The 24,132-nt window shown below is 40.0% G+C and overlaps 1 protein-coding gene across 1 annotated transcript in view; it reads left to right on the forward strand.

Annotated features, from left to right (window-relative positions):
• PPP1R12A (protein phosphatase 1 regulatory subunit 12A) overlaps nucleotides 1-19,105 on the forward strand; it is a 154,818-nt gene extending 135,713 nt beyond the window's left edge. Inside the window, 1 exon segment of the mRNA XM_048499848.1 lies at nucleotides 16,951-19,105. Within this exon segment, the coding sequence (XP_048355805.1) occupies nucleotides 16,951-17,037 (87 nt within the window). The 3' untranslated portion in view covers nucleotides 17,038-19,105.
• Nucleotides 19,106-24,132: the final 5,027 nt, after the last annotated feature.

Here is a 24,132-nt window from a genome sequence, read left to right on the forward strand (position 1 = left end):
GTATTATATATTGTGAATGAAAGAATAATTACGTAGGAAAGCTGATGATTTGGAGAAAGTAAGATATTCAACATTCTTAGTTTAATGGTATGGTACTAAAAGCTTTATCCTTGTTGTGAAAGTTTGTTTAATTTATTAAAAACATTTCTATCTTGCCTTAAGCTCCTTGGATTCAAACTGGTTTAACAATCAAATTGCAAAGAACTAAATAATCAGTGAACAAAATTAAAAGTGATTAAATCACACAATTTATCAATTTGACATCATTCATATTTAACACACACGATCAACAAAACTCAGTCATATTTGCTGAGGGCAAAAAAAAAACACCACTTCACCAAATGTCTGCAATAGGACTGCCTTAGATGCCTTAAAGATCACTTTAATCCATCTTAATTTTTGAATAGTTTTAATTCAGTATCAGACAAAAGTTGTTAGCTGTATTTGTGCTTCTTCAGTCATGCAGAAACATGTATTTAAAGTCATATGTTTCCCACTAACGCAGAGGTAATAATTAAGAAATAATTAGACAAACTATCTACAGTTCAATTAGGGTGGGGAAAATTTAGTATATTTTGCAGCCATTTATACGCTTTGTGAGGCTTAGCACAGCTTACAGCATTTTTGAAGTTTTTTTCCCGTGAGTTCCTTCCTTAAGTCCTAAGATATAGCTCTGAAACATATTTTTAAAATGAAAGCTCACCTTCAGATATTTTCTACCTATTCTTGCTCTTCTTTTTATCTCTAGCCATAGTCGTTTGCTCAACCCATCGACAACCAGCTTTTGTTCATCTTCTATACCTCCTTATATCCATTTATTTTATTCAATTCTACCACTTAATTTCTTTCTATAAAGTAAACTTTGTCTTTATCATTGTGATCTCTGTGCAGTCCCACACAGGAACTGTGCATGCACAGAGCAGTTATAGGAGGTCCTGAATATCAGGCACAACGTAATCCTCTTCCTCCAGTGGCTTTCCTTGCCTTCATGCTGTGCAAGGAGGCAGAGTGGTACATCTCATCCTGTTCTCTTTGCTGTCAGAGAAAATGTTTTTTTCAGGAATTTTTGGTCTGACAATGGGGAAAACAACCTGCATGGGGGTTTCATTAAATATTAATCATGCATTGCTTAAGAAATGTTCCCAATGTGACAGGAAAATGGCACAATCAGCCCAGCCTTCTTCAGGCCTGCTTTATTTTAATGAGGGACATGACATTTTTACATGTTCAGTATGTGACCAATGTATAGCTAAAGCAGGAAGTAATGGGTTTCAGGTCAAGTTCTGGAGGGCACGTAGTGTTTCACAAACTACTATGAAACAAGAGGAAAAGACAGTTTAAATCAACTTAGGTTTTATTAGTTCCATGATAAGTTCTGAAGGAAGCAGCTGTTGGCACTTCCAGCAACAGTGAAAATATAAGGTGATGTCTTTGTATGGCTAGCCTCAGATCTAACAGAAAATGTCATCAAATCCAAAAGCAGACCTGGTTCCAGTGCACAACCAGAATTGGAAAAGACACTATATTTGAACTTGGACCCAAAGATGCCATCACTTTTACATCCATGAGAATATGAAAAAAATACTCCTGCATGGAGAAACAGAGTTACAGGATGCATCCATATCAGTTCAGACACCTGCTTATTTATCAGCAGATCTGATCAAGCATAATAACAAAACAAAAAACACCCCACCCCTAACTGGGACCCCTGTGACAGACAGTGCTCCATGGGTAATTGGGACAAACACCCTTTCAATCAGTGAGAACTGTACCTATGGCTCTTTCTATCATTTTGCTTATGATCATAACAACAAGCTATATTTCACCTGAGGATAGAACATATAACAAGGATTTTCAGGACATTATACTGGAGGTTGTTGCCTGTGTTCTATCTGAATAATAGTGACCTTCAACAGCTGGCATTAGCAGGTATGAAAAGAGGCATGGAGAATCTTATCTAGTTGTAAGAACAGAGTGGAATTGCTTATTGCTCTGATTCTCAATGTGAGATTCTCTTAGAACACTGCTGGATGACACTAGGACTGACATTACCCAGAATCACATAGTGAGAATGTAAGGCTGTACAGTGATTTCTCATAGAGGTTATCTAGTTTGCTTTCACAGCATCAAATCCTATGTTCATAGCTCTGCAGTTCAGAAACCATCCAGTTGGTTATTGCTTTTCCTATCTAGTAAAAACTTCTGGATATGAGATAAGACTTCTGGTTGAGACCTGGATTGGTTCAGGCTACAGTGTGAACGACTGAAATATTGTATCAAATAGGCAAGATGAGTGCTTCTTTTTACTCAGCCCTTTTTGCAGCTCCATGCTGGTTGAGCCTCTGCAGGGAAAGAAACAGGAGTACAAATCATGCAGGATTAGTTGATAGGAAAAGAAGAAAATAGAATTTTATTGGTAGAAGAATCTCCTTAGACTTTTATTACCTTTATGTTGTCAGTTGTAGGTTTGTATTAGCCCTGAGTTGTAGGTTTGTATTAGCGCCTTACATGGATCGGATCTGGATAAAAATAAACTAGCTACAGTATTATAGATTGAGACTGTTTATTTTTATTTTTATTTATTATTAAACTTATAAACCACGCTCCCACGAAGGGCTCAGGCAGTGAACAACATAGTAAAACAATAAAAGTCTAAAATACATATAATAAAACCAGAATAAAACCGTACTTAGAATAAAATACCATTAAAAGGAGCAATATTGTAACAGATGGCAACAAAAACCCCACCCTCTTCTGTGCCCACGAGAGGCCTAGATGGAATGGGGCTGATAAAAATCAACCCGCCTGGGTTTGCAGGGCCCTGGTTTCTCTAGGGAGCCTGTTCCACCAGGTAGGGGCCAGGACTGTAAAAGCTGGAAGCCCTTTGGGCCAGGGACCACCAATAGGTTCTCCTCCGAGGAGCAGAGGGATGTAGTGGGGTAACACAGGGAGACGCGGTCCCTCAGGTATGTAGGCCCAAGGCAGCTTATAGCCTTAAAGATTAAAACCAATACTTTGAACATGACCCAGAACTTGAAGGGCAGCCAGTGCAGATGGCATGGGACCAGCGTAATCCGGTCCCAGCTAGATGCTTCAGTAAGGAGTCTGGCTGCCGCATGTTGCACAAGTTTCAGTTTCTGGATCACAGTCAAACACAGGCCAACGTAAAACGAGTTACAATAATCAAGCCTGGATGTGACCGTTGCATGGATCACTGTGGCCAGGTCAGAATGGGAGAGATATGGGGCCAGTTGCCGTGCCTGACACAAGTGGTGGAACGCTATCTGGACTATCCAAGTGACCTGGGCCTCAAGTGACAGTGTCAGGTCCAAAGTCAGGATTCCCAGGATTCTGACAGATGAGGCTAAATACAAAGCCTCACCATACAGCATAGGCAGGCAAAACTCATCACACTTTTATCAACTCCTTTTGATATGATATTTTGTCTCTAGACTGAATTTTTCATCATAAAATCAAGAATCCTATATCCAGCAGCTTGATACAGTTGGTGGTTGTAGCTTATGTGGACCATATAAGGATAACTTTGTTTTCACCCAAAAGGAATCTAAATCATTTCTGAAGAAACTAATAAATATCTTGCAATAATTTAACAGGTACTTCAGTGGAACTTTCATCTGTTTTATCAGAACTCGTGTCTTTAGTAATGTGCTAAAATAGACTTTTTGCCAACAGTAACTTCCTTACACTGAGTTAGTGAGATTAAAGTATTAAAATCCAGTCTGCCATTTCTGGAATTGTACAAGAAGGTGTTCTTTGTTTTCTCCCCAAAGTAGTTCATCTTTTTGTCTGAACCAAGACATTTTTTTTCTGGGAACCTGAAGACAAGAGAGAATGCCACATTCTTAGGGTATTACAGAGGGTTTTTTTTATTTTACAAAGAACATGTCAGTTCAAAAAGGACCTGTACCTTGAGCTTCCATGCAAAAAGAGTGTATAAAACCAAAGTGGAAAATTAAACTGGAACAGAAGATAAAAAAACTGATCAGATGCCAGTAACTTGAAAAATATAAAGGAACAAAGATTAAAGAATGGCAAGATCCTGAAAGAACTAATTAGAAGGTACTGGCTAGACACTACAACAATCGAAGAAGCACTGGAGATCAGGGCAACAGCAGATAACAGCCGCAGCAAGAAAAATGGAAAGATATGAAGCAAGAGACATCCAGTGCAGACAAAATCAGCAATTTTGATCAGACCAAAGGCATTTCTACCAAAGCCTCAACAGAAAGATCAATGTTGAAAGCAAAAAACCAGAGAAAAATGCAACACTTCCAGTTTTGGAAAGATATGTGGGAAAACAAGAAGGATTACAACAGGAAGGTGCAGTGGATAAAAAGATTTTGAAAAAGATGTTGGCCAAAAACAAATGCAAGAGCTGGAAATAATAACTGATATGATAAAAAATTGAATCAAGAAAGTGAAAAAATGGGCGGCACCAGGACATGATCAATTGCATGGCTTCTGACTGAAATACCTAACCAGTTTGCACCCGACAATGGCCAAGCAGTTCAGTGAAACCATGCAAAATGGTGAAATCGATGAATGGCTAACAACTGGGAAGACATACTTGATTCAGAAAGATCCAGCCAAAGGTACAACACCTGGAAACTACGGGCCCCCAATGCTGAAAATGCTCACCGGCATAATAGCAGATAACATGGACTACTTGGAAGCAAATAACATCCTGCCGGTGGAGCAGAAAGGGAACAAAAGAAGGAGCAGGGGTACAAAAGATCAACTCCTGATAGATAAAATAATGGAGAACTGCAATAATCAAAGGACGAAGCATGGTCTGGATCGATTATGAGAAGGCATTTGACTCATTGCCCCATAGTTGGGCTGTCAAATGGCCAAAGACTCAGAAAAAATCTCACATTTGCTGTACATGGATGACTTGAAGCTGTATGGGAAATCCAACAGAGAAATCTAGTCACTGGTAAACACAGTCTGAATATTCAGCACAGACATTTCAATGGAATTTGGCCTGGAGAAGTGTGCTACTGTGGCAATCAAGAGGGGCAAGATCACTGAGAGTGATAGCATAGAAATGCCTGATGGCCAACTCATCAAGTGGAACCAAGAGACAGCTTATAAATACTTAGGCATTTTACAGCTGGATAACATCAAGCATGGGCAAGTGAAGACTGTGGTCAACAGAGAATACACCCAGAGAGTCAGGAAAATTTTAAAATCTAAATTAAATGGTGGGAATACCATCAAGGTCATCAACATTTGGGCTATACCCGTCATCAGGTACACTCAGGAATCTTCAACTGGACACAGGCTGAGTTGGAAACATTGGATAGAAAAACTCGGAAGTTTATGACAATACATCATGCTTTACACCCACGCAGTGATACTGATAGATTATACCTTCCCCGGAGATCTGGAGGCAGGGGCTTACTGCAAGTACAGCAAACAGTGGAAGAGGAGAAGCATGCACTGGCCGATTATGTGAAGGAAAGTCAAGAACAGGCATTGAGGTGAAGAACAGACATTTGCTGAAGACCCAGAAAACCAAACAAGAATACAGAAAAAATGTGATTAAAATAGAACCGAAAGCTGGCACAACAAAGCTCTGCACTGCCAATTTCTGGAGAAAATCAAGGACAAGGTGGACAACAACTGGCTGTGGTTAACAACTGGAACTCTAAAAAAGGAAACTGAATCCCTGATTTTAGCCGCCCAAGAGCAAGCCATTAGAACAAATTTGATCAAGGCCAAAATTGAAAAATCCTCAGATGATGCAAAATGCAGATTGTGCAAAGAAGCTGATGAAACTGTAGATCATGTCCTCAGCTGCTGCAAAAAGATTGCCCAGACTGAGTACAAACAGACACAACTCAGTGGCCAAGATGATCCACTGGAATTTATGCAAGAATTACAACATAAGAACAGCTAAGAACTGGTGGGAACATTGTCCAGAGAAAGTAATGGAAAATGAGAAGGTCAAGATCCTGTGGGACTTTCGAATCCAAATGGACAAAGTGTTGAAACACAATACACCAGACATCACCGTGATCGAGGGCAAGAAAGTGACCATCATCGACGTAGCAGTCCCTGATGATAGCAGGGTCATTGAAAAAGAACATGAGAAGGTCACCAGTTACCACAATTTGAAAATCGAGCTTCAGCATCTATGGCACAAACCAGCCGAGGTCCTCCCAGTGGTAATTGGCAACCTGGGCACCATTCCGAAAACACCAGGGCAGCACTTGAAACATCTTCGAATTGACAAAATTAACATCTGTCAATTTCAGAAGGCAGCCCTGCTGGGATCCGCACGAATACTATGCCAATACATTACAACTTCCTAGGCTGCGCCGCCTGCACTGGCTTCCAGTTGAGTTCCGAATCATTCATAAGGTATGGGTGCTTACCTTTAAGGCCTTACGCGGCCTGGGACCTTCGTACCTTCGGGACCGTCTTACCCCATATGTCCCTACACGGCCTCTACGTTCGTTAAAGGCCAATTTACTGGTGGTCCCTGGCCCCTCGATGATGCGGCTGGCCTCTACCCGGGCCAGGGCTTTTACAGCCCTGGCCCCTGCCTGGTGGAACACGTTACCACCAACTATCCGGGCCCTGCGGGATCTTGGAGAGTTCCGCAGGGCCTGTAAGACCGAATTGTTCCACCGGGCGTTTGGAGGGGCCGACCGCTGATGCCCCCTCGCCTTTCTGAAACCCTCCTTTTCTTTACATTCGGGGTTCTCCGCTTCTCTGTTTTATTTTCCAGGGTGGATCTATGAAGTTCTGTTTTTATGATTGGATGCCAATATAATATTATTGATTGTTGTTTTAATGGGGTTTTTATTGTAACTATTGTTTTATTGTGTTGTTCACCGCCCAGAGCCCTTCGGGGGAGGGGCGGTATATAAAACTAATTATAAATAAATATAAATAAAATAAATAGGCCTCTGGGTGAGGCTCGAATTGTAATGAAGGCCAACAACCAGCTAAAGATCTGGCAGCTGTGAAATCTACAACCACAACAGCCACCACAACCAACAACAACCACAACCAACCACCACAACAACCACAACCTTTTAATGGGGTTTTAATGATTCAAAGACTATAGAGCCATTTACTATGATTTATTTAATGATTTGAGATTTATTGATTTTATTTTGTGCTCTATTTGTATATTCATGTTCACCGCCCTGAGCCCTTCGGGGGAGGGCGGTATATAAATGTAATAAATAAATAAATAAACCACATCAACAGCAACAACAATAATAATAAAAGACAGCCAAGTAGCTTGCTGGCAGATAAGCCCAATCATTCCTTACAAGAGTCACAATGGAGGCTTCAGGAGAATGAATGTGTCCGTTGAATGGAGTGTTTGAAGTAGGGTGAAAAGTAACTAATGAAGAAGCTTCCAGTAAGATGAAGGACTGAACAAATCTGAAATTAGTTTTGTTTATAGTTCTCCATTCTCATTAAGATTCAATTAAAACAGCAGCATGATGGCACCCGCTTTTTTCTTTAAAAATTAGTACTCCATCTTTAATTATTAGTGCTTTCCTCTGCCTTGTAAACCTCACCATAACCCTGTGAAGTTGGTGAAACTGAGAGAGATGTCCCAGTGTGACCCAGCAAACCCATGGCAGTTTAAGGATTTGAATGTGGCTCTCCCAGATCTTAGTATGATACTTTACTACACCATGCTGGCTGTGAGCCAATTAGAATGATCAAGGTGGCTTAAATTTTTTAAAAATACAATAAAATAAGAACTTTTGAGGACATAATATCTATCTATATAAAAATCTATCAGTTCGTTTTTCTGCTGACAGGTAATCTCCCAAACTACTGGACCGATTGCTTTGAAATTTTCACACAACGTCGCATTCACGTGCGGCCAGGTTTTCATACTGTTTCCACACCTCCTGTTGTGTACATGTCACAACTGTGCCCGTTATTGTGAATCTGCCACACCTGTGACAGTTGGAACCACAGTTCTGCTCCACAACAGCGCCATCTGCTGGCCGTCAAAGCAACACCCTCTGATACAAGGGAAACAACCATGCCTTCTATTCCAGACTATTCCAGACTACTCCAGCCTTTCTCAAAGCAAAAAGGACTTTCAAATCCCCACAGGCTAACCGTATATATGACTGCCTGGAATGTGCATTAGTACATCAGAGAATTCACACCACCCGCAAAGAACTTGCAGCCATAGACAAGGTGTTACTACTTCTCCACATCCACATCAGTCAAAAAATGAGAAGCCAGGACTGGGACAAAATTGACAACCTCACCTACAGAAAAATGGAGAAAGACATTGCCAGCCGCGCAAAAAGACAGAAGCAGCAATTCAGCAAAATCCAAAAACATCAGCACCAACAGAAACCTTCATTGGACACTTAAAGAATCATTATAAATTTGACTGAACGGCATCTTTCCAGTGATGAAACAGCCATCCTGGCCAAGGGAGGCAATTTTGCTGTTACTCCCACCAGAGTTCCCGTGGAAGACATCATTGCCAACGTAGAATCAGCTATCCGGCATCTTCCAGAAGAGCAAGCAAAGGAATTAAGAGGAGAAACAGCAAGAATATTGCAAAAAGCAAAACTTCCCTCCAGTAATATTACACGAAAGGAAAGAAATGCTATTAAGAATCTCAGCTCAGATCCAGAAACTTCCAGCAGACAAGGGAAATGCAACAGTAATCATGAAGACTGAACAATATAAAGAAAAAAATCAGAACTCCTGGATCCCACAACATACAAAAAACTGAAACAAGACCCAACCAAAAAAATCACTTGCCAAACCATCACATTGATTAAGAGCTCCTCCATTCAACCAGGAACATGCCCACGACTCTGCAAGTCAGAAGCTCTTCCACCCTGGTTATATGGACTCCCCAAAATCCACAAGGACTCCATTCCACTCAGACCTATTGTGAATGCGATTGGTTCCCCCACATATGAACTGGCAAAATTCTTGACTTCACAGTTACAAAGCCACATTGGACACACAGCGCATTATGTTACACACTCAGTCCACTTCATCGAGAAAATTAGCAATCTCCATCTCAACCCTAGCGACAGACTTGTCAGCTTTGATGTTGTCTCACTGTTCACCAAAGTTTCAGTGAAAGACACACTTGCACTCATTGGCCAGATGTTTCCAGATGACATCACAGCTTTATTTCAACACTGCCTAACAACCAGCTACTTCCAAGGGGACAATGATTATTATGAGCAGACCGATGGGGTGGCCATGGGAAGCCCCCTCAGCCCAGTGATAGCCAATTTTTACATGTAACGTTTTGAGAAAGAAGCCCTCAAAACAGCACCCAGGAAACCTGCAACTTGGTTCCAATTTGTGGATGACACTTTTACAATCTGGAGCCATGGTGAGGAGGAACTGCTGAATTTTCTGAACCACCTTAACAGCATCCACCCAAACGTACAGTTTACCCTGGAAACTGAAAAAGAAGGGAAACTGCCTTTTTTAGATGTCTTGGTCTTTCGCAGACCCAACCACCAATTGGGCCACACAGTATACAGAAAACTGACACACACAGACCGGTATCTACATAAAAACTCCAATCATCATCCACAACAGAAAAGGGGCATAATCAAAACTCTGACAGATCGTGCAAAACGAATCTGTGAACCTCATCTCCTCCCTGATGAAATCAACCATCTAGACTGGGCTCTGCAGGCTAATGGCTACTCCACAACAGAAATCAGAAGAGCTTTAAGACCAAGAGAAACCCAGAGGACTGAGGAGAAACACCCTACCGCAGGAAAAATATTTCTACCATACATCAAGGGAATCATAGATCAAATAGGGAAACTGATGAAAAAGCATTACCTACAAACTATTTTCAAACCCACCAAGAAAATACAGCAGATACTACACTCAGCAAAGGACAAGAGAGACCCCCTCACTTCTGCAGGAGTATATTGCATACCCTGTAACTGTGGAAAGGTCTACATAGGAACCACAAAACACAGCATTTGGACCCGTATTAAGGAACACGAAAGACACTGTCGGCTTAACCATCCTGAAAAATCTGCAGTTGCAGAACACAAGTTAAACAAAACTGGACATAACATTTTATTTGAGGACACTGAAATTTTGGACAATTCAGAAGCCTACTATGTCAGACTGCACAGGGAGGCCATTGAAATTCACAAACACCAGGACAATTTCAATAAGAAAGAAGAGACTTTGAAGATTAGCGGGGCCTGGTGCCCAGTACTTAAAAAATGGATTGATAACCCCACCCGCAATACAATGCACTCAACCACACCTTTGCATAGCAAGTTCCACCCAAACAGTTAATGATTGGTTCCCCACCCTGGGACATGGACAATATACCACACTAAACTTTCCCTTCTCACTTAGACACAACTCCGTGGTAGGCAAACCCAGAAGTAGGCGCTGCTGCAGAGCTACACTGGCATCAGAGCGGATGCCAGCATGGGGAAGGGTGGGCTGGGATGTTCTCAGGGTGGAGCCAACTGTAATCAGCTTCCACCAGTGTTCCAGCCCGAGAACACTGCCCTCAGACTTATGCCACGTAGCCTGTTTGGGCTATAGAGCAATTTTGCAGCAGGAGGGTTTTAGAATTACCCTCCTTACTGTGCCACCCGAAGCCCCTGTGGAGGCGGCATGTCCACCTCAGCACTCTTCTCCCCACCAATTTGGATTGCACTGTAAGACTGGCAGACCTGAGCTTGTGCAGCAACATAGGCCTGTTTTCTATTTAGGAAATTGTAAGTTAATGTGGCTCAAGAAACAATACTCTTCCTCAGTGGTACAAATTCATGCAAGTGTGATCTTTTAATGTTTATCTACCTTCCTCTCATGCCATATTAGGAGCATGTGTGTTAGCAGCGGGAATAATTCTCAGCGCAGTTGCATTAAAATCATTAGAAAAACTATATGCAATTATCCACTTCTCTGAAGTTATACTTTGAGAGAGTGCTGTTTACTTGCTTTCCTTATCTGTTGCTAAGAAAAGGACCATCTCTTTACATCTCTCTTTTTTTTCTTTTAGTTCTCCTCAGCTGTGATACCTTTCCAACATGGCAGGCTTGCAATTTCTTTCATGTTTGTTCCTGTTTCCTGTTTCTTTGATTCCTGCAGAAATCCTATCAAGTAACGCACGTTCAGGCTTTGAGGCATTTAAATGAGCGACTGCTGGCTGAGAATAGGGCCTTGACCAGAGTGGTTGCCAAGCTGTCAGGTGCTTGTAGGCACCTATATTCTATGGACTTGTAATTCCCGTCTTTTTCCTCTCTTTTGTTGGAGCCAAGCCAGTGTTGAGCATCAGCCAGGGCAATGGCCTGCACTTCCCTATTAATGCTTGAATGTCTGCGGACTGGCTTGTTGCTTTGATATTACAAGTGTGGCTTACATGCATGGCAACCAGTCCTCCAGCCTCACCTTACTACAGAGGCCTTGATGGTGATGCGTGATTAATAAGGAAGACTGTTTTTAGTCTCGTGCACTGCTTATAATCCATTATATTGAGAATGCAAATGGTGGTTAGAAAATCATTTTGGTGGTGGTGTTAAATTAGTGTGTCTTAGTTTTCTGGAATATTAACTTGAAAGAAGCATCCATCATGGTTCAGAACTCTTACTTCTTTAGCTATACATTAAAATGTGGAGAATTCCCAAAATTATAAACCCTTACTGAATTGCATACATTTAATTTCATTTACTGGAAAATGAGTATTGCAAGATGTTTTCTCTCTCAAACATTCAAAAACATTAGCTTTCTTTGTATCATAGCCCAGTAAAGAGCAGCTCAAAGCCACTGCTTGGGAAACTGTTAAATTGCGTTCCAGTCCTTTAGATAGGAGATGCTTCAGTTGCAGAATTTTTCATTGACTGTATCTAAGGCAATGCTGTAAATGGAGCAGAATTAATATTTATCTTTGTTATATTGGTGAATATTCAGACTAAGATGTGCCTGTCTAGAACTGAATGTTCTAGTGACTGTTTCAGAGATTTTCAGTGTCAAAGACATCATTTTCACCAATTGTTCTACAAGCCACAGAAATGGCATGAACATATAGGCAATGGTGAACAGTTGGACAGACCAGTGTGTTTTGCACCTTACTCCAAGCTGCCAGGAAAGCAGCAATTTGATTTCTAGTACAGCCACTTTGATTTCTAGTACAGCAATCAATTGTATCGAGAAGAGGAATATACTTCTATAGCAGTAATTATGTTTATTTTCAAATTGTGTATGTTACTATTGTTTAAAATCTCAGTATTAGAGATGAGAAATTGAAGGCTGACCTTAGCAGGCAGGTCATTTGTCTTCCTCTTTGTTGCAGAATGATTTAAAACAGAAACTCATGTCGGATGAAAGGTCCTCGTTGTTTCAGATTTTAGGTGACTTGCCCAGTTTCTAGATTGTGCCTTTTCTCTTTCAATCCCAAAGTAATAAGCAGTCCAAAAGAATACTCCTGCTTCCTTCTACAGGGACCAGATTGCTGGTATTTATTTTCTGATAGCTGAATGATAATATAGGCTTTCTCATTTTGAAGACATAACTACAGTGTACTCAAATGCTAATACTTGTGTTTGTGCATGTTCACTGTGAACTACCACAGGGTGTGAACCTACCACTTGCATTGGTTTCATGTGAAAAAGTACACACATTTCCAAATGTTTAAATGTGTTGTGATTTATTTTAAACGAGGCTTACATTCAACACCTCCTGACTCTGACTTAGTACTTTCCAGTGTTACTAATTAGTCTAATGCAAACTATTTTAAATTTTGCACATTATCATCGTGCTTATTTAAGAGGCTTGCAGTAGAAAATTTTATTTTCTTTCCAGTTGAAACCAAATTGATTTATATCTTTTACATGTGTCCATTGAATTTCAAAGGAAAACTTACCTGAACTAGAATATGCAATAAGAATGAAAGAAAAAAGAAATGGAAGATATCGCAGTTTTTTCCAAGGATTGTCAGTGGTACAACTCTTGGTTGAATAAGGCATTTGAATGACTCAGCCTTGTTTTGAATTATTTTTGAGTTTCAGCCATCTTCAACCATTTCCCCCTAATATCCTGGGAGGCAAAAATGTCACCAGATCATCCTATACTGCTTTATTCTCTTGGTTACATGTAACTGTTCCAGACGCCATGTAGTCACACGCATCCTCCTCTGTGTTTATTTATTTATTTATTTATATTTTAGATTTATATAGGCCGCCTCTTCCCCGGAGGGCTCGAGGCGGCTCAACAACATGGCTGTTATTAACAGCAACTCAACAGCATAACTTAAACATTAAAACTCCGGCAGCAGTTACAAATAATTTAAAAATAATTTTAGAACGATCCAAGCTATTCAACAATACAAAACAGTATAAAAAACAGTTCAAACAGAGCAAAATACGTTCCTAAGGGCTAAAAGCAAGAGAAAAAATGAAAAAGAAGGGAAGGGGAGGGAGCAGGGTGCGGGCCCAGATATAGGAATCATAGCAGGTCCGAATTCAAGATATTAACGATGGAAATTGGCAGCATTTCGGTGGGGGCAGTAAAACCCATGGCCCGTGACCTCACCAAAAGGCGGTGGAATAATTCTGTCTTACAGGCCCTCAAGTGAACTCTCCTTAAGATCCCATGGAACTTGACTGATATGGAGGCAAGGTATTCCACCAGGCTGGGGCCAGAGCCGTAAAGGCCCTATGAATATATGCTTTCTACTTCCCAGGAAAACATATGCATGTCTTCTCAGCATTTTGTTCAGCTACAGACACATCTCCTTTCCTCCACATTCAAAACATCTTATTACTTTTTTTAGGGGCAGTGGAAAACATCCAGTTTTCAGAAAACACAGCAGTTTGTTAAACCAAGATCTTTTGATGCTTGGACTCAAAGGCAGCTGCCCATCTTTTGTGTGTGCAGTCAAACTTTGTCTGTAAGCTCTGAGCTGTCAGTTGCTTATGCCATTATTGTTTGGCCAGTTTGTTGCACTTATTTTTCAACCTCTGTACCTTTTGGTTTAGGGAAATTATTTGGGCAAGTACAATATTACCCCCACTGCATTCTGACTCCCTGTTGAGAGACTTGGTTCTGTTGCTTGTGAACACTCATGTATCTTTATGCTTTTCAAAAAGAGCTAATAAAGTGTTTGGTTGACACATTCTGACAGTTCCTGTATCTGAAATGATACAACTCGATAAGCTCAATAAGTCAGGGGACTACCAATTGAGATGTTGAAAAATGTTTGGTGCTTCATATTTTGCATTGGTAGAACAATCCTTCCTTGTAAGTGACTGCATGTTGGAGTTCTCCCAGGCCTTTAATACAAGATAGGCATGGTGTAAAATGCTCTTACCACATTTTATTCCTAGTACATTTCAAAGTAACATGATGGGTTGAAGAGAGATGCTTTGTGTATTCAGACTTCTACCTAAGATTTTCTGCATTCGAAAGGAAAAACTGGAAAGGAGTAGATAAAATGTAAAGTTGTGGTGAAAAGAGTGGGTAAATGCAGTGAGTGACTAGAAAAACACTTTGACAATCAAGGGATTACCTATTTCAATCAATATGCACTGAGGAAACTTAAACATTTCTTGGAGGAAATATGAAAATTGTTATATGGCTTTGAACAGCAACAACATCAACTAATACATAATAAGGAAAATTAAGACATTGCTAGACTTAATGGATTAATGTGCAAACGATGACTGAGAATTCAGGTCCCATTTATTTCAATGAGGATTAAGCATTTATTTTTCTCAAAATGGCACAGAACATCTTGCATGAGAATATACTATGTAATTTCTGTAATAGCTCTTTGCAAACATGCTAGGTATCGTGTGCCTGTATGAGGTACTGGGTTTTGGAATCTGAATGCCCATTTAGAGTTGTAAAATTGTCAGAAATTTTGAAGCCAGTGCAGGAGCGGGGGTTCTTAAATTTGATAGGTGGAGGTGGGAATGGGTTAGATATATACAATTCTTATTTTCATGTCGAATCTAAGTTTGATATGTTTACTGAATTAACAACATAAAACACATCATTTGTAACTTAGCATATACAGTTGTATTATTTAGCATATTTATGGAATTTTAAAATATAAGTATCTTAGCTTTCCGTAAGAAAAATTATAAATTTACCCAGTACTTCAGAGTTGCAAACTGCTGCACCCTAAATTACCTTAGCCACATGTAATTTAATTTGCCATATGAGAGGTGTAAAACAAATTCTGTAGAAAACAAAAGGAACAGTATTATTTGGACAGAAACATTTTCATGAAGTCACAATAGATAGCAAGACCAACAAACAAAAGGGCCCTAAACCAATAGGTAGGACTACTGACTGGTATATTTGGATATTAAGCTAAAGTATAACATTGAAAACACTGGACTCTTTAACAGATTATAAAAAATACCATATTAAATGTTGCCAAAATTTTCATATTTAATTTTCTTGAAAATGTGAGCTAAATCTACAGTATACAAAAGAGTTATCAATATATCTAATTCTGAACATGGTGAAAACTGTAGATTTTTAAATGCAAATATTGGAGCCATTAACAGATTAATCTTTCTACAGTCTTGAAAATGCCTCAGGTTTGCAGAAAAATCTGACATTTTGCATGGTTACCATGTAGTATTGCCATACTTCAAGCCTTGGATTCTGTGAGTTAAAGGCAGGAGACGTAGGAAAGGCCTTCCCAGGGCTGTTTGGGCCTTTAAGGGAGAACTTATTGAGGCTAGGTCACTGCATCAACCACTGAACAATTTGCTTATTACCCAATTTCTCTTTTTTATTCTGTTAGAAATTTTTTTTCCCCAGGACCTTTTCAGGGTTTTTTTAAATCACAGTTGGAATATTTGGAGGAGCACTGAAAAGAAACTCCTATGTACACCATGAAAAAATCTGAGGAATATGGGGAACACTGAAAAAGTACATGTTTTCAATATTTTTTGTTTAAATCATTAGTTTAAATCAGTATACTATAATGTGTTTAATAAGAGTTCAGTGTTTTCAGTGCTATAAACTTTTGCTTAATATCTAAACTTGTTGACAGTCCTTCCTAGTTCGATTCTGAGAGAATTTCTGTCTAAGTAATATGTAAGGCCGTTTCTGCACGGCCATCGAGGCGCCTCCACGCCGGCAAGAATTCTGCCGGCGTGGAGGCGGAGGCCGTTCGCATGCAGGCATGCGGACGGCCTCTGGAGAGGCCGGCAGACGGCAGGCGGCTCCGCATGGAGCCGCCTCTTCCCCCCTTCCCTTTCCCATTTTACACCTTCCTGCATTAATGTCGCTGTCCTCGCGGGCCTTCCTCCAGCCCGCCCGCGCTGCCCCTCCGACCTCCAGGGGTCGGAGGACAGCCAGGGAGGGACTTAGGAGGCCAGCAGGACGGCAGCACGAGAGGTAAAATGGGAAAGGGAAGGGGAAACAGCGTGTTCCCGGCGGTGCGGTTCACGACCGCCGCCGGGAAGACGCTTTCCCCTCAACAACAACCCTTTAAAGGGTTGTTGAAATTAGGGCGCCTGACGCCGCCCTGGGGAGAGTGGGGAGCTGCAGTCAGGTTACGGCAGCAAGCGCCGCCTGTGCGAACGGGCGACCTGGGGCGCGGCTACAAGCACTCTCAGGGCAAGCCGCTTTTGGCCCGGTATGAAAGCGGGCTCTTATGAATCTATTATGTATCCTACATAATTTGTTTTTTATCTTCAACCTTTCCTACCTGACAGTAACAATTAAAGATGCATGTGTTATGGTAGCATAGGATGCAGCAGTTCACAATTATTTTTTCATGTACTGGATATACTTGAAAATTTTATTTTACTGTGTCTTCACAATTCTCAGACATTTTACATCTTTACATGTACTGCTTGTAGGGAAAAAAAAGGCTGGGGTACTTATCTGTTGAAAATCATGGGTATTTTGACCTTAATCATAACATAACCTTTTTACTTTCTTGTTTTCTGATAGATGCTACCTGACCTGAAGGCAGATAACCAGAGGCTAAAAGATGAAAATGGGGCCTTGATCAGAGTTATAAGCAAGCTTTCCAAATAAAAGCCGTTTATTCCAGCTGCAAATCATGGGATTGCACATAATTAGTAACTCCAGTGGACCATAGCATGGCAGTCACTGGAAGCCTGGGAAGATTTCTTGGAGACTGTCATTTTCAGATATCCTGCCAAATGCCCTCTTTATCTGGGTGTTTTATTTTTTACAAAGATCATTGTTTCATGTGTTAAAGCAGCTGCTGAGAAGACATAATGACTGAGAAATCTTGTTTACAGCTAATGCATATAAGGAAAGTGTTCAAGGCCACATAAGCCTCAGATATTTAACCAGTAAGCCTTAGTTGTACATATAAACACTTGCATAAAAAGAAAAGCTTTCTGCTATCACAGACAGTTACTTTATTTTGTTGTTGTGTCATGGTTCCTGGTTTTTTTTTCTATCCTGCATTTTTTTCTTTTACATCTAAGTTTGGAATTGTGTGTGTTCCCTTCTAATTATTTGTGTACCAGATTTTTTCCCTTGTACAGCATTTTCACAGCTTTACATTTACAGAGACCACATCCCTTTAAAAATACAACTTGTGTAGCTAACTAAACCTGTATTGTCCAGCTGGCCAGCCCGAAACCGAGGTTTGGTGGAACAGTTGCTTTCACTGTTGTGCAATATGCATTTATTTCCTATAAAAAGATGCTTTAAAAGTCAGTTGAAAGTAGATTGGTTATTTTAAGACTCCTGTTTTCTGCCTTTATTGGTCACTTTTTTAAAAAAGAAAAAGGTTTGTAGTGCAAGACTTTAGATCCTTTAGATCCACATTCATTTTAGCAGGTACTGAGTGATGCTGTATATATTAATGAGTATTGTTTGGATTTTTCAGACCACCACATGACATGCTTGAATATATTTCCCTATTACAAATATGTGTTACAGCGAGTTAGACTGCTCCAGAATAGTGTTCAATGCAGTCCATTAACTTTTGCAAGCTTAAAGAATTTAGAAACTGTACATTGTAATGAAGCCACTCTTTTAAAAGTTTAAACTATAAAAATATTTTTGTTTTCTTCCCATTTTTCATTTGATTAACGTTCACCCATAATAACTTCACCAAATTTCACATATCTGTGTTTGAGTGCTGTCCAAAATTGTTGTGCTAGCCAAAGTAATCTAAGTCATTTTGAAAGACCTAACCCGTTATTCATTTATATGCACTGTTATTGCCATTTGAAGGCATCTAAGTTGATTCCACCATTATGTCAAACTATTTTTTACATTTCAGTGGCCTTTTTAAAAGTACTTCAGTGAAGATAGCTTTTGTTATAAAACAAAGAGCTTTTATATTTTCACTCAGTCCTAATAAATAGAACCATCTTAACTGGCCTACAAACTATTGCCTAAAAACCACTGAAAAAATCAGCCATTAAAATAAATTGTACATTGTACAGCTTGTAGTAGCTATTGTATTATTGATTATATTGTATACTATATTAAATGTGAATTTGTACCCCTTCATTTTAAAAGGTCATTGTGTTCTACTGCCTACTTCTTGGGGCTTGGAATTGCTTCATTTGGGGGTGGGCAAGGGAAAGAATATTTGGGTTAAAGAGGACACAAGTCTCTTCAGGGTTGGGTGTTTTTTGGGGGTGGGAGGGAGGTTTTTTGAAGATGTAAGGTTTTGCTTTTACTACCAAGCTCAGGATTATTGATTTTAAAGGTACAAGGATAGTTCTTGGATATCTTGTTACAGTTGGTCTGAATGAGTAACAAGTTTGAAGATGGACATCTTTTGTGGTCTTAAGCTAATACAAGATAAATAAGAGAATTGATCCATCTGAGCGGCTGCAACATGCTATGTAGTGTTGTTGAAAAATTAGGCATACTGTGGATTATATTTGGTAAAGTTTTGAATGCCTGTGAATGATTAATGTGTATCTAATATTTTAGTGTTTTATATATAGGTTATTTATTCTTTAAAAACTGAATGGCTACTGTGTTTCATTGAGTTATTGGTAGTATTGAGCAGACCTTGCATCTGCATGAAACTACTTGCAAACCCCACTATTTTGCAAACAAAAAATGTATTTTGACATATACAAATAAAATGAATAAAACTTTTAAATGTGTGGATTTTAATGAAAACATTGTAAACATGTGAGTTTTATATTAAAATAACAGTGGGCATTTGTTTCATCACCACTTGGATTCAAAGTACTGTTCAGAGACTGTATTCAAATTATGTTAGTTTGCACATCTGCAAATGCCATAGTAAAATACCTTAGTTATACAATCTATACTACGTTGAAAATGTTTATATATTTTACTTAAATCTGTCTACATGCAGAAATCACACAGAAAGCTTTTTTAAATGTTCTGCCTTGATAAAGAATGTTTAATTATGTGACAAGTACAGCACACTGGAGTATTCTTGAGGCTGAACATATTAGAGGTCTTTATTTAAGCTGCTTTAGCGACAGAATTCCCCTCCCCCATTTTTTACTGTTAATGGAAATCTATATTTTTAAGATCTCAACTGGGAGAAAGAATTGTGTCTCAAGTACTGCCATCCATAAAAAGCAGCTTTAATTCATTAAACACAAAACAAGTTAAATTGTAGAAATATAATTATGTTAATTGTCCTGGAATAGAGGGAATTTTGCTTTTCTTAGACTTCACGAATAATACATAAAACTAACTAGAAAACCTGCACATAAATTAATGGCAGCACCCAAATATTACAGAGAGGCTTGAAGATTTGGATTCTGCAGGTTCAGATTTATTAGTGTTGTGCCAACTATTTGTGAACTATCTGACCTTTTTCAGCCAGTTTCAGATGGGGAACCGCCCTAGTTTGCAGAACCCTTTTTGTAGAATTATCATGTGAGAGATCTGCACTTCATCCTTCTATGAAGATAAGTTTTAATTTTAAGAAGTTTACCATTTTAAACGTCCTGCTATTAACGTCCTGCTATAAATCAACCAGTAATGAAATACATTGCTCACAATAAGAAATGAAAGAATACAGTCAGGCTCCAAGGAGAAGAGAATGCAAGAGATTAGGAGTCACAATAAAGATGGCCCCAATAACTTGTCCTCTCTGACAGGGCGGGTAAGGGTAAAAAATACAAGTACAAAATCTTGTAGAAAGCATGGGCCTCTTCTAAGATTTATTGTGTCCTCAGGCAAAAGATGATAAAAAATATCCATACTATTAGCAAAAATCTCAGGACTCTTAACAATGATAGTTCATATAGAGTCTAAATCAGTGGTGGGATCCAAAAATTTTAGTAACAGGTTTCCATGGTGGTGGGATTCAAACAGTGGCGTAGCGCCAGTGGGGCTGGGCGGGGCATGGAGGGCGTGGCCAGACATTCTGAGGGCGGGGCATTAATAATTTCTCTTTTACTATAAAAAAAAGTTCCTAATTTCCAGCTGGTATCTTTCTGTCCATAATTTAAACTCATTATAGCAAGTCCTACCGTCTAGTGCCAACAGAAACAACTACTTCTCCTCTAATTGACTGCCTGTCAAATACTTCATACTTTCAAATACTTAATTTTGTTTCTAGAAATCAAAATAAGGATACTTTCCTGAAACAAGGAACTTTACCCTATTTCTAAAACATGTTTTTAAAACAGCCCAACAGGGAGAATTATCCCGTTTTCTACCTTCGCTAATCAGCCGTATAGGAAACAACAGGACTTTATGATTTTAGGACCTAATGGGGTTTTTAACGGAAAAGCAGACCCAATTAGTAACCCCCTCTTGGCACACACAAATAATTAGTAACCCACTCTCGGGAACTGGTGAGAACCTGCTGGATCCCACCTTTGGTCTAAATCAGAGCAAACGCAAGCAGGTTTGTCAATAAAGCATCTCAAATTCTCATGGCATACAGTCAAGGACTCCAAATACTGCTGGAGATCAGAATGTAAAAGCCCCTATACTGGTCAAAATAGTGTTTATGGAGCCTATGCAATGGTGGCTAAGTAAGAGTTCACCACCATCACAGCCACGTCGTACACTCAGAACGGATACCAAACCCATGTTTGGTCAGCTTCAATAGAAGTGTTATCCCATTGCCATTCTAGTTATTCCTGTTTCACTGAGTTCAGAGTCTCAGTCAATCAGGATGAGTTCAGAATGTCTATTCCACAACTCAATCAGAGCTTCAACAGGACTCTCACCCATGCTGATGAAAGTTTTCCCCAGTACATTCAAGAAACCATGTAATCTTATCATTCTCAATCGGGGATGGAGATGGTTTGTAACTCGTAATAGTACATCAAAAGCAGGAAGCCAGCTAGGGAAGCAGTAGGCCCATTAGATGACGAAGGAACAAAAGGTGTGCTAAAAGATGACAGGGAGATTGCAGAGAAGCTGAATGAATTCTTTGCATCTGTCTTCACCCAAGAGAAGGTGAGGAAAATTCCTGCACCTGAACCAAGCTTCTTAGGAGGTGAATCTGAGGAACTAGCAAAGATAGTGGTAGACAAGGAAGAAGTTCTGGCAGCCATTGATAGACTAAATGCTACCAAATCCCCTGGCCCAGATTGCATTCACCCAAGAGTTCTTAAAGAGCTCAAGCATGAAATTGCTGATCTTCTCACTTTAATATGCAACTTATCCCTGAAATCTGCCTCCATCCCTGAAGACTGGAAGATGGCCAATGTCACACCAATCTTTAAGAAAGGGTCTGGGGGGGGGGGACCCGGGAAATTACAGGCCAGTCAGTTTGACATCTGTTCCTGGTAAATTAGTAGAATCTATCATTAAAGATAACATTATTAAACATGTAGAAAAGCAAGACCTGCTGAGGAAGAGTCAGCATGGCTTTTGCAGAGGCAAGTCCTGTCTTACAAACTTACTAGAGTTCTTTGAGGGTGTAAACAAGCATGTGGATAAGGGGGAACCAGTGGACATTGTCTACTTGGATTTCCAAAAGGCTTTCGACAAAGTTCCTCACCAGAGACTGTTGAGAAAACTCAGCAATGAAGGAATAAGAGGGGAAGTCCTCCTATGGATTAAAAACTGGTTGAGGAACAGGAAACAAAGGGTGGGTATAAATGGGAAGTTCTCACAATGGAGAGATGTAGGGAGTGATGTCCCCCAAGGATCCGTTTTGGGACCAGTGCTCTTTAACTTATTCATAAATGACCTGGAAGTAGGGGTGGGTAGCGTGGTGGCCAAGTTTGCGGATGATACCAAATTATGTAGGGTGGTGAGAAAGGATTGCGAAGAGCTCCAAGGGGACCTTGATAAATTAGGTGAGTGGGCTAAGAAATGGCAAATGCAGTTCAATGTAGCAAAATGCAAAGCGATGCGCATGGGAGCAAAAAATTCATACTTCACATACACACTACAAGAGTCAGTGCTATCAGTCACACACCAGGAAAGGGATTTGGGCATCTTAGTTGATAGTTCCATGGGAATGTCAACTCAGTGCATGGCAGCTGTGAAAAAGGCAAACTCTATGCTGGGGATAATTAGGAAAGGAGTTGATAATAAAACTGCAAGGATTGTCATGCCCTTATATAAAGCCGTGGCGCGACCGCACTTGGAGTACTGTGTTCAGTTCTGGTCGCCACATCTCAAAAAGGATATCGAAGAGATAGAAAAAGTGCAGAGAAGGGCAACGAGGATGATTGAAGGATTGGAGCACCTTCCTTATGAGGAGAGGCTGCAGTGTTTTGGAGTCTTTAGTTTGGAGAGGAGACGTCTGAGTGGGGATATGATTGAAGTCTATAAAATTATGCATGGGGTAGAAAATGTTGACAGAGAGAAATTTTTTCTCTCTTTCTCACAATACTAGAACCAGGGGGCATTCATTGAAAATGCTGGGGGGAAGAATTAGGACTAATAAAAGGAAACACTTCTTCACGCAATGTGTGATTGGTGTTTGGAATATGCTGCCACAGGAGGTGGTGATGGCCGCTAACCTGGATAGCTTTAAAAAGGGCTTGGACAGATTTATGGAGGAGAAGTCAATCTATGGCTACCAATCTTGATCCTCTTTGATCTCAGATTGCAAGTGCCTTAGCAGACCAGGTGCTCAGGAGCAGCAGCCGCAGAAGGCCATCGCTTTCACCTTCTGCATGTGAGCTCCCAAAGGCACCTGGTGGGCTACTGCGTGTAGCAGAGTGCTGTACTAGATGGACTCTGGTCTGATCCAGCAGGCTAGTTCTTATGTTCTTAATAGGCCTCCTACCCCTGAAAAGGTTCAGAGCATTTGAAAGGCTAACGAGGTGGTAATCACCATCAATGCCTAGTTTGCAAATGCATTCAAGATTGTATCCTGGATGATATATCTTTTTCCAGTTACTAATCTGGCATTAAACAACAGGATATTAAGTGCTGATAGATTTCTAGCATGGCAAACCTGCACTGAGAAGGGCATTAAAATGAAGGAAAGCATGCTATTGTCATGCCTTTTCACCTATACTGGAATATCTGAAACCTACCACCATAACAGCCCTGCCAGTTATGTTTCCTATGTAGTCACCTTACCCTACTCTCATCATCGTATTCCTCTGAGACGCAACTCCAATTGTTTTTTTTTTCAAGCTAGGCGGGAATAGATTAATTAGGACAGGAACCTGGAGATGGTGGCATGGATAACCTTTTCCCTCCTGACATGTTGCTGACACACATTTTTTCCCCCACCCCTCCAGCTATAGAATTCCATGCAAGAATAAATTTATAGGTACCATGGACTCTTCATGTGGAATTTTCCTGTGTCCCTTGAAATGCATTCAAGTAGTCCAGTACAATAGTGAGATAGGGGGAAAAGGGATGAATTATATTAATCTTATAATTCAGGATGACTGTTGACCCTGAATCTTTAAAAAGACAGAGGAACTTTAATGATACTGCTCATTTAGCCTTTGTGTTTTAAAAAGCAAACAATTGTAGCCTTGTAGAGAAAGATTTGAGTGTGCTTGAGTGATTTTTATACTAATCAGACTAATGGGCAGAGAAACAGGGCTTTTCCAACAATAACTATCTGGCTGCAATCCTGTGTGCATTTAGCTATACATTATTGCCCCCACTGAGTTCAATAAACACCTCTCTCTTTCTCCCATCTTTTAATCCATATCCTGCTTTTTTCCTATGCCTGCCTCTTCTCCACCCTCCGCACCCAAGTAATAA

The sequence above is a fragment of the Sphaerodactylus townsendi genome, linkage group LG06 (genome assembly GCF_021028975.2).
Source record: "Sphaerodactylus townsendi isolate TG3544 linkage group LG06, MPM_Stown_v2.3, whole genome shotgun sequence".
Lineage (NCBI taxonomy): Eukaryota > Metazoa > Chordata > Lepidosauria > Squamata > Sphaerodactylidae > Sphaerodactylus > Sphaerodactylus townsendi.